Raw genomic sequence first — 12,055 nt, forward strand, 5'->3', positions numbered from 1 at the left:
AAGATATCTTCTTCCATGTGCATCTGCTTCCTTGGAAGGGAATTTCTGTTAACAGACAGGGATCAGACACCCTTCCAGGACCATGCATCATGAAGACACCCCTGCTGTGGTTCATGGCCTCTGCATGCCACCCCTTTGTCTCTGGAGGGGGAGAAACAGTAATATAAACATTGCTAAAACATGCTGTGTCTCGTCAGTGAAAACTCCATTTGACTAGGCTTATTAAAAAGACAACACTATTGCAAAATGATTTAAGTGCTTCATTTGTGAAGGAGCAGAAGAGGAGATGAGGAGCCTCTAAGAATCTGGCTATAAATACTCTTCAAGCATGCAAAATCTGCCTTGATGCAAACTGGGGTTTTTTTATTTTCATAAGAAGGCAGTGCTGGCCTTCTTGTTGGAAGCACCTGTAAGGTTTTGGGACCACATGGGATATATAATGAGGTGGGGTGTTTTCCCCCCCTCTCTGGAATAGGTTCTGGACTTTCCCCCCAAGACCTTATTTATGGCAAAAGACAGGCCCATGCACTCCTGATTTCTGGCCTCATTAGCCTGAGAGGTTTCGCTTTTGGTAAGAAATTGTGGAGACAGTCCACCGACGGGGACTGGAGATGTATGTAGGTCAGAAAGTATATTTGCAAAGTGCTGAGGGAGTTTGATCATGGGTCATGAGTGTGGCTTCCAGCTTGTCTCTAGCGGGGGGTAGGAAAGTGACTTGATGTGTTTTTTTTGGCTGCATAAATGTCTTCTTTTGAGAAGTGTCTGTTCATGTCCTTCACCCACTTTTTGATGGGGTTGTTTGTTTTTTTCTTGTAAATTTGTTGGAGTTCATTGTAGATTCTGGATATTAGCCCTTTGTCAGATGAGTAGGTTGTGAAAATTTTCTCCCATTTTGTAGGTTGCCTGTTCACTCTGATGGTAGTTTCTTTTGCTGTGCAGAAGCTCTTGACCATGCACACGTATGTTTATTGCGGCACTATTCACAATAGCAAAGACTTGGAACCAACCCAAATGTCCAACAATGATAGACTGGATTAAGAAAATGTGGCACATATACACCATGGAATACTATGCAGCCATAAAAAATGATGAGTTCATGTCCTTTGTAGGGACATGGATGAAATTGGAAATCATCATTCTCAGTAAACTATCGCAAGAACAGAAAACCAAACACCGCATATTCTCACTCATAGGTGGGAAGTGAACAATGAGAACACATGGACACAGGAAGGGGAACATCACACTCTGGGGACTGTTGTGGGGTGGGGGGAGGGGGGAGGGATAGCATTGGGAGATATACCTAAAGTATAATAATAATAAATAAATAAAAAAAAAGAAAGTGACTTGATGGGGTCATGTGGTCACTGGTGACTGAGCCCAGACCACATCCCAGGTCTCCTGACTCCTCGCTCCATCGTCCTGCCACAGCATCATGCTTCTGTGAGGAACTGGACTGGTAGCTCCCTAATTCCCGGGGGGAATTAGACAGCCTGGTTTCTTATCTCTTAGGCTATTAGGATCTGTTGAGCCTTCACTGCTGGGACATGTTAGGGAGTATCTCCTGGTGGACAGTGGAAGAGACATGGTGGTCATATTCGTAGATGGTCCTGGTGGAAGTAACTAAGGCCTCTCAGCTAAAGAACAGCTGGTGTATTCTTTCTCACTGTGTGCCTCAGTTTGCCCATACAAAACCGAGTCCATAATCTCTTCTCCACCTGCCTTGTAACACAGACGAATAATCTGGGCACTGTACAAGGTAAGGAATGAATACAGTGACCCGAGCTTGTATGTCCAGTTTGGAGGGGCAGAGGGTCGAGCCAGCTTGAGTTCCAGATGGCTGACTTTGTACCCTTATTGCTACAAGATTGTGGGCAAATTCTGGAAGTCTCTTAGCCTTTGTTTCATCATCAGTAAAATGGCAATGGTAATCATTACTTCATTTTGATAAGCCTGTGGGGAGAAGGTGCATATAAAACAGTTATAACACTGCCTGCTATCTAGCAAGCCACATCACCACTATTACCAATAAATATATTTTTTTAAATGTTCACCCTCCCCCCAGTAGAGTGAATTCCTCAAAGATAATGACATATCTTAGACAGTTTTATACCCTTCTGTGTCTAGTACAAAGCATTCAATGCAAATTCAGTGAATGGAGTCATACTGAATTTAATTAGAAAAATTACATTTAATGAGTGATGTTCTGTGCCAGCTGCTGTGATAAGTCCTCTCAGCATTGTGAGCATTTACCTGCGTTATCTAATTTTACCTTTAACTCAAACTGTGAGGAAGGTGTTAGTATCACCATCTTATAGATGAGGCAAGGGAAGCCCAGAAAGCTGAAGTGATTTGTCCTACATCACACAGCTGGTGAATGGCAGAACCGTGATTTGAACCCAGGGCTGGTCAACTCCAAACAGACTGTGATAGAGGAGAAGCATCTACTCAGGTGGGAAATGGGGTAAGGGAGGGCTTCACAGGGGAGAAGTCTTGAAAGATAAGCAGGAGCTGGCCAGGTGACAAGGTGAGGGGACATTCCAGGTACAGGGCACAGCAAGAGCAGAGGCGGAGAGCAGAACCTGGTCTGGCAGGTGCAATTCTGGTGGTTAGAGTGTCTTGTATGGGGATGTGTTTGTGTTTGGGGGGTTGGGGGGTTGCGTATGGGTTAGAGATGAGGCATGAAGCTGGACTGGATCGCAGGGGGTCAGGAGAATCACGTTCGAGGTTTGGACTTCATCCTGAAGGGGAGGGCAGGACCAAAGGACATTTTCAAAAAGAGGTATGTGGGTGTCATGATCTTAGGATGATTTCCTCTTTGTGCTGAAACACTTGGGGGGCCCTAGTGGCCTTTGAAGCCCCCTTCTAAAGCCCCGAAAGGCCATAACTGTCCCTTCTTTCTAGAGGGACCCCCAAGGCCAATGGGTGGTGTGTCACCCTCATATGCCCAGCTCAGAGGCATAACCTTTCTCCTGGCATTCTTACAAGATTGACCCGTTCCCACTGACATCCAGAGCCTATAGAGCCTTCCCATGTATGAATTGCTGTCATGCACTTATTAGTTCAGTCAGCCTGTATTCACTGAGTCCTCAAGAGTCAGCTTGACAGAGTGGTTAAGTAGCCACCACCTGGCTGGTGTCCTTCGGTGAGTGTTTGCACCTTAGTGCCTCAGTTTCCCCATCTGCCACCTGGAGAGAACATCAGTACCCACTTCTCAGCATTGTGAGCATTCTGTGGGTAAACCTGTGTGTGGTAAGCACTGTCTGTGGTGGCGATGGTTATTATTATGGTTATTATATGTTACTATTACTTAGTAGTGAGTGGTGAACCCAGCTGGGATGCAGGGCAGAGGGCTGGAACTGGTGCCCAACAGGCATCTCTGGGGAACCCGGGAGCCTGCCACTAAGCTGCAGATTCGTTCTGAATTTCCCTTGCTGACTGAGGCAGCTCTGGGGGCAGTACCATGAGATTGAAGCCATGGCTTAATCTCCTTGACAAACATCCCACGAGCCAGCTGGTGCTGCAGTTGGGCTGGCCCTGTATCTACTGCCTCATTTTGTCTTTTGATCACTCAGGTTGAAGGGGATGGGAGTGGGGGCTTTCCTTCCACTGGGCATCCATCTAGGCTCTCTTTGGCCAAAGTGTCCAGCAAGGGTGGTTGAGGTCCAGATCTTACTTGGTCTTTGATCTGTACCCACTGGCTCCTTAATCGCAGCTCTCTGGGCTATGGCTGCCTGGTTTGTTCTGGGTGGATAATTGCTTTACTAACCTCCAGATGCCAGAGGGGTGAGGGAGATCAAAGAAAGGGTCAGATGGTAGATGTGGGACAGAAAATAGTGGGGTTGTTGTGAGCCAGGTGCTGGGAATCAGGCAGCCCAAGCTGGGCTACCTCTGCTACTTACCAGCTGTGATCCTAAGCAAATCACTCCCTCTCTCAACTCCTCAGTTTCCTGTTCTGTAAAAAGGGAATAACAAAAATGCCCTTCTCATAAGGTATTTGAAGGGCTTAAGGCAGATGACATATGCCAAGTGCTTAGGGCATACCTATCCTCAGCATTTCAAGAGTGTGAGCTGTTTCTCACACAAGGGGTTGTAATGAACAGATCTTCATGTGCAAATTGCAAAGTACAGGAGGAGAGTGAAAAGTTGCTGTTTCCTGCTGTCTGCAGGTCAGATGGTTTTTGGGCTTGAGAGTCTGTGAATATAAGAGCTGAGGACAGGATCAAGCCAAGACCCGTGTGTGCCCCTGTGGTTTATTTGTCTCTCCAACTGGCCAGTGGGGTCCTTCAGAACAGGACCTGGCACACAGTAAGTGCTCACATAGTGCTTGTTGGATCCATGAATAACAAGCACCAGTGACGGTCCCAAGGACCCCAGGTGTGTCCAGCATTTAACATCTGTGAAATCCCAGTTACTCACTACTCGCCCAAGCTGCAAATGAGGCCAGTGCACAGGATATATTTTTTTCTGTTCCACTCCATACAAAATATACAACAAATTTATTAATTCCTGTCCCCTTCTCTCTGGCAGGCCCTTGGAGTAATTGTCCCTCAATAGAAAGAATATTTCTGTTGATTCGGCCAAGTGGTAGATCCAGAGAGGTTTTCAAGATAATTTCTAGTTAATTAGTTCTTGAGTAATCTGCAAGGACTCTTCTGGGTTTGCAAACCAGACTCCCCCCGTTCATTAAATTGATTTTAAATTTGCAATCGCCTGACAGCTCTGAGCATGGTACCTGCTCCTCACCTCCATCCAAAGCCCCTGTGCCCCATTGTGTGGGAAGGGATAGGGATTTGTGGGGACAGGGGAAGGTCAGGGGCCACTTGTCTCTGAGAAAAACGTGTCATTTTCCCCAATTTGAAAAGACTAATTGTCCTTTGGGCTCCAGACTTTGGGTTCTGTGAAACTCAAAATTAATGCATCAAATTAATTGTGTGCTCCCCTTGCTCAGGCCGATTAGCATAAATTAAATTTCACACTAATTGGCTAAGGTGGAGAGAACACAATCCTGGTGCTTGGAATTAATGCTCATTTCAAGGATGGTGGTTAGGGGTGTGACCTGGGGCATTCCTGGCTTGCACTCCCCTGTATCGTGTGGCCAGTGCAAATCAGCACTCTTGCAGCAAGAATGATTTTGCACAGCCTTAAGCAAATCTAACCCCTTCAAATCCAAGTGTGAGGCTAAAATTAGGAGGAGACCCTGGCAGTTTCTATGGCAGTAATTCTTAAATTTTGTTGTGCATAAAAATCACCCTGGAGCAGGTTGAAATGTAGATTCCTGAATTATGCTTTAGAGATCCTGGTTTGGGGGTCTGAGAGTCCTATAATTTGCATTTTCTTTTATTTTTTAAAGAGTTCAGGGTCTCACTCCGTCACCCAGGCTTGAGTGCAGTGGTGTGATCATAGCTACTACAGCCTAGAACCCCTGGGATCAAGTGATCCTCCTGCCTCAGCTTCCAGAGCAGCTGGGACTATAGGCACGCACCATCTCGGCTGGTTTATTTTTAAAAACTTTTTAAAGCCAGGGTCTTGTTATGCTGCCCAGGCTGGTCTTGAACTCCTGGCCTCAAGTGATCCTCCCACCTCAGCCTCTCAAAGCACTGGGATTACAAACATGAGCTATCATGCTCTGCCCTAGAATTTGCATTTTAACAACCATCTGAGGTCATTGCCACATAAGTACTTCCCCGGTGCACGGTGTAAGGAACAGCAAGAGAAAGCTCCATGCTGGAGACAACCAGGAGCACCCTAGGAGAGTCCCTCATTAATTAACTGGAGGTCCTGACTTGGACCTGACTGGTCTGGGTTCAAATCTCAGTTCTGCCTTTTACATGTGATGTGACTTTGCAATGCTTCCCCCAAGCCTTCTTTCTCCTCTGTGTCTATTGAAATGTGCATTTTGGTCTCAGCAGTCGGTGATGCGGTCAACAGGGTGGGAAGCAGATGGGCTGGAGAAGTGAAACAGATGGGGAGCATGGAATGCACAGAGCAGCCTCAGATTTTGTATTTTTTTCACTCTTTTTGAAAGATATTTTGTTTTGTTTTCTGATTACAAAATCAGTTAAAAAAATCAACAGTACAGAAATGCATCACAAGAAAATTGGAGTTCCCTGTAAGCCCATCCTTCCGGGGAAAAAAAAAAAAAAAAAATCTCAATGAACAGTTTGGGAGTGCTTTGTTCTGTGCAAACAAAAATGGGATTACACCAAACATTCTATTCTGGAAATTTGCCTTTTTCTTCCCTTTGGCAATATATCTTGGGGATATATATTTTTTATGTCAGAACATAGATCTGCGTCTTCCTTCTTCATGGGACAGCTGAATAAATTTTGAGCCTGCCTAAGCTGACAGTACCGAGAGAGGCTAGCTCGGGAAGGGCAGCTACACTGCTCATTGTAAGAACCATTTACCTTCTCAGTAAAAATAATGCGGAGTTGCCCCTAAATATCAGTCATGATGCAGAGGGTCCGATGAAAGAGCGAGGCATTCTAATATCTTCACATGCAAAATTTACAGCAAGAGGACTTGTGACCGCGCCCAATTCAATGCATTTTACCGCTCAGGGGACCAAGGCTCCAGAGCAGGAGGGAATGTCCAAGGTGTTAGTTGTTGAGTCTGGACTTGAACCTTGTATCCTACCTCTTTCGTTTTTTACAATTCTGCTGCCTCCCATAAGAGGTAGCCTCAGTTTTATGAGCTGCCCTTCTCCTACATAGGGTTGTTTCTCTGCCTCTTAGCCATAAACACTCCACTAATATGTTTCCTCCCTTACGTACTCTGCCATATCCTCAAGCCTTGAATGCTTCATTTTGGAACGATAATGCCACAGAAGCCCTGCTCGTTTGGCATCGGTGGCTGGTCAGTTAATCAGAAAAAAAAAATCAGTGCAGGTGGGAATTCATTTAAAAATTCCTATTTTAAAATTAATTACATGTGTAATTTAAATCACTGCATTTCTGAGGCAGGACCCATCCATTTCTTTCTTTCCTAAACCGCACTCCTAATATACAACCGTATGATTTCCAATTTTGGCTTCTTTAAAACAGAGCAAATGGCAAAGTAATTTGAATACAAAAACCTAATTTTTTACTTCCAGTTTCTTTTTAGTTGTTGCAACAACACCTATTTGGCAGCGTTTTAAAAAGCAGCTTACCTTTATTAATTCCTTCCAAGGCATTCAACCTAGTTTTCATGGAAACTCTGCCCAGCCATATTTTATAAGTTTATGTAGTAGCTAACTGAATAGATAGCTACGGTAAAAATGCAATAGGCAAAAACAGTTTGGGAGCACACACACGTGATACTGGATGTGCATGCCTGTCACCTGCTAGAGGCAGATGGCCATGGGGAACTGTAGAGAGGTGGTCTGGTGGAGAGCATTCTGGTGCAGTGGGCATCCATCAGTGTGTCTTACTGAGGGACAGTGGTGGTACATCCAGTGAGATGATTTGCTAAAAGCTGGTTATGAAGAGATTCCACTAAAATGGCCATTTTTAAAACTGAGCACTTACTATGTGCCAGGCACCGTGCTAAGCTTTCAATGGATTATCTCCTTGAATCCTCAAAAATAATGATGTCTGTTGTTTTCCCCCGCTTTAAAGCTGAGAAAACTGAGAACCAGCAAGGCGTCCTGCTTGGTGTAAAATCACACAGCTAGTGAGTGTTGAACCACATCAAAACCAATAAAATTCTGAAGTCCATCCTCTTAACGAGTTGATTATACTCAAGGGTTGCTTTCCCATGATAGTGATTTGTCCAAAGGCGATCCTGTGCATGGGGAGAGAAGGGTTGGTGGCTCCATCGAGTGACCCTTCCTTGATCACCCCATTCCCCATCTCAGATTGCTGACTTGACCACTGAGCTTGCCGATGAGCGCTTCAAAGGTGATGTGGCCTGCCAGGTGCTGGAGAGTGAGCGGGCAGAGCGGCTACAGGCCTTCCGGGAGGTCCAGGAGCTCAAGGTGAGTGGTCAGGGGTGGCCGGGGGTGGCTGAACATGGTGGCTAAAAATGGTTGGGTCTGCCCCCCGACCCTCTCTCATTGGAGATCAGTAAGCTTAAGCAAGATGCACAGGTTGACTGACTGCTGGGCTCAAGGTCCTGGGGGACACTTAGGTCTCCTAAGGCTTGGCCTTGGGGGTGTTATGGGTGGATAGTCCCTGGCCAGAGAGGCAAATAGGAGAGGATTGTGCAGAAGGTGGACAGTCTTTGGCCTTGGAGGTGATTTGGGTGAGAAATATGCTGAAGGTGGCTAGCCCATGGTCCTGGATTCTGCATGGCTCAGGGCTGTGCAGAGGGTGGCCAATCCGAGCCTTGGAAGCACTTCATGGGTAAGATGACCAGCCCAGGTCTTCTGTCCAGCTCTAGTTTAGACCTTGAGCCTTTTCTTCTAGAGCAAGCATGAACAAGTCCAGAAAAAACTGGGAGATGTGAATAAACAGTTGGAAGAAGCCCAGCAGAAAATTCATTTGAATGACTTGGAAAGGAATCCCACTGGAGGAGGTGAGCAGCCTGGGACCCTTGGGGCTGGAAGCTGATGGACAAAGTTGTCTTTTCTATTTATTCAATCACTCATAGATAGAGCATTTTTTAGGTGCTAGATATTGCATGAGAGGCTGTGACTTTGGCAGAGCAAACAGGTACAGCATTGCTCTCTTGGAGCTTACAGTCTAATGGAATAAGCAGATAGTGATCAGATAATCCAACAATATCCCAGCTAACAAATTATCCGTGTGATATGTGCTGTTTAGTTGTAATGCAAAGAATGATTTTAAAATAGTGGCTTTATGGGCAAGGTACTTTTATGTTTATGTGAATATTTTAAAAATAAATTTTGAGAGGCCTGGCGTGGTAGCTCACACCTGTAATCCTAGCACTTTGGGAAGCTGAAGTGGGAGGAATGCTTGAGCCCAGGAGTTCAAGACCAGCCTGGGCAACATAGACCCCATTTCTACAAAAAATTTTAAAAATTAGCCAGGTGTGGTGGCATGCGCCTGAAGTCCCAGCTACTTGGGAGGCTGAGGTAGGAGGATCGCTTAAGCCTGGGAGACCTAGGTTGCATTTCAGCCTGGGTGATAGAGCAAGACCCTGTCTCAAAAAAAAATAAAAATAAAAATAGAACATAAATTTTGAGGAAGGCAGTCTGGTGGTTAAAAATTGTAATCTATGAAGTTGTATTTCTGGACTTGGATTTTGGGGCAGAGAAATTGCTGTGCCTCAGTTTCTTCCTCTTTCAAATGGAGATTGTCTTGGATAATTGATAGAAAATGTTTAACCACATGTGTAGAATAGAGTGATGAATAGCTAATAGCTACTGTACCATTACTATGAGGAATGATGAGATCACAGTCCATCCTTATAGCAACCTGTGGAACAGAAACTACTGCTCTTCCCATTTCACAGAGGGTAAAGCTGTGTCAGGCACACAACGGTTACTGAATGGCAAGAAGGCGAAAGGACTCTTGGTTTTACCCAGGGATATTATACATTTGTTCAGTAGTGCCAGGAGTTTCTGGGGGTGTCCTTCTTATACAGTTTCCTGGAGACCTCGTGATTGGATGGCATGGTGACATCTTTGCCACCTTGTCACCATGCCTCTTACTCTCCCCAGCCTAATGGAGTTGGGTGAGAAGGATATCCAGTGGGTCAGCTTCTATAAAATGTCAGCATTATTCCCTCCGTGTGTCCAGAGAATTTGTGCCCTTGAAATGTCAGGGACACTTATGGAGATCAGGGGTCTGTGCAGAAGAGACAATGCGTATTTATTTTCTGCTTCATTCTTGTTCTTCTTATCCTGGCTAACCCCGTGACAGGCATTTACCAGGGAGGTTAATACAGATGAGTTTGAGGCTCTCTTATAAGCGAGACCCAACAAGGTAGGGTACACATAGGGAGAGGGGAACATGTTGGTATAGAATCAGCAGTGTGGGACAGTCTCTGGCCTTGGAGGTAATTTCTATAAAATCCCCAGAGGGGCGCCAGTGTCAGTTCCATCTGCGTGAGATTCATGTCTAAATAATGCTTCCCAGTTTGTTTTCCTCTATTAAGATTGGGGTTTTAATGAGAGGGGGACATGTGCTTAGCTCATGAGCACATTAGTCACAATGCTATATAGGCTCTCAGCTTTGGATGCTCATTCCAAGAAGCCAACCCATAAATATTTTGTTTTTCATTATGAAAGTAATACATACTCATTATAGAAAATGTCTAAAATATAGGAAATTTGAAAGAAACAGTAAAACATTTTAATCGTATGATTGCATTGGTACCACAACCACCTCTATGGTTCAAGATGGAGTATGAATTATTTAAAAAATATGTTTTCCTTTATGCATGGCTAAATATTTAAAGAGAACCTTTTGTGATATGCACTCAGCACTGAGCTGAACACTGTGGGGTTTACAGAGGAATTTTAATTGGGCCCTGCTCTCAAGATATTCACAATATAAATGGGGAGATCAGGTAAACTCAGGAAAACACGTTGATTAAGGGTGGCACTCATGGGCAGGGAGGTTGGAGGTAGAGATGAGCCTTGAAGGAGAACAGTTTCCCCTCTTCTTCGTGTTGCCCACTCATGCCACTTGCTCTATAGCACATCATAGCACAGAGTACATGGGAAGCTGCAGAAATGCTTTCTGCTGCTGCTGCTTACTTTTGCAGGCCATGCTGCTCGTGATTGTGAGGCTTTTCCTGGTGGAGAGATAGTGTGCTTTTCCCATCATGATGTTTTTACCTTGGTGGAAGCTTGAACAAGCTTTAACTCTTTATGATTATACCATCCTTTATTTGGTTAATGATGTAGAAATCTCTATTTAGGTCACCTCTTTGAAGAACTTAATCCTACCATCCATCACTCTATCCATCCACCCATCCACTCATCCACCTATCCACCCATCCATCCATCCACCCACCCATCCATCCATCCATCCATTTATCCATCTGCCCATCTACTCACCCACCTATCCATATACCCTACCACTTATTTATCTATCAATCCATGCATTCATCCACCCATGCACTCACTTCTCTGTCTACACTAACATCCATCCATCCATTATTCCACCTACCCAACCAACTATTTATCCATTAATCCTCCATCCTATCATAGTCAAACATCCTATCCATTCAACTATCCACCTTTCCAGTGGAAGTTATTGAGCATTTACTATATGCCAGGCATTATAGCATATTCTAGGAACACAGTGATGAACAAAACCAGTTTGTTGTCTTATTAATTTTGGTTCTCTTCTGGATTTCTATAAGCTTCTTTATGAAAGCTCTGATCATACTAGGCTTCAGCTGTCTTTTTACTTGTTTCCCTTGCTTGATTATTCTGGAAGGTGGGTGGATATGGCTTCTTCTTCATTTCATTATCCCTTGCATCTTGTACAAAGTAGTGTGCTCAATGAGTGTGTGAATGGATGGATGGAAGGATGGATGGATGGATGATAGATGAATAAGTGGTTGGTCTCTATCTTTAGTCATCCACTTGTGGAATATTTTCCACAACTTCATTAACTTAATGGACATTATTCTATTATTCAGATAGTCAAAAGATAAGACATCTTAGCCTAAAATAATCCATTCTAATCAGTCAAACAGTTTTAATCAAACCAGCAAATAATTTTTTTGAGATGTTTACCAAATCAAAGGATTTGATATCTATCTTATCTTGTGGAGACATCTTCTGAACAGTTTAGTAGTCTTGAATTATTGCTAGTTTACTTATTTGTTAATTCCACCAACAGCCAATGATTATATACTCTGTACAACCCAATAAAGTTGGCCAGTAGGATGACTCTTTTTACCTGGTTATTGTATTAGGTTCATTAAGCAATCCATGAGCTTGTATCAACATGTATGGGAATCTGCTTGTAGGGAACTCTTCCAGAGGGTGTGAAGGACTCACAGATGACTGAAACAGCTCCCTTGCCCTTAACGATTATGAAATTTACTTGGAAAAGGGAAGATATGAATGCACTTATAGAGACAACTAAACAGTACAAGGCAAGCAATCTTAGAAGAGTGAGCAGTCAAGAACTTTAGACAGTTGGAGGTGGTC

The 12,055-nt window shown here is 44.2% G+C and overlaps 1 protein-coding gene across 5 annotated transcripts in view; it reads left to right on the plus strand.

Moving 5' to 3' along the window:
• The window catches only part of MYO18B (myosin XVIIIB), a 318,984-nt gene that overhangs the window by 143,823 nt on the left and 163,106 nt on the right, over positions 1 to 12,055 (plus strand). For all 5 annotated transcript variants that reach the window (XM_054469702.2, XM_054469701.2, XM_054469703.2 and 2 more), the window contains 2 exons: positions 7,838 to 7,957; positions 8,388 to 8,496. In XM_054469702.2, the coding sequence (XP_054325677.2) occupies positions 7,838 to 7,957; positions 8,388 to 8,496 (229 nt within the window). The remainder of the gene's footprint in view (positions 1 to 7,837; positions 7,958 to 8,387; positions 8,497 to 12,055) is intronic.

Source organism: Pongo pygmaeus, chromosome 23 (assembly GCF_028885625.2).
Source record: "Pongo pygmaeus isolate AG05252 chromosome 23, NHGRI_mPonPyg2-v2.0_pri, whole genome shotgun sequence".
Classification (NCBI taxonomy): domain Eukaryota; kingdom Metazoa; phylum Chordata; class Mammalia; order Primates; family Hominidae; genus Pongo; species Pongo pygmaeus.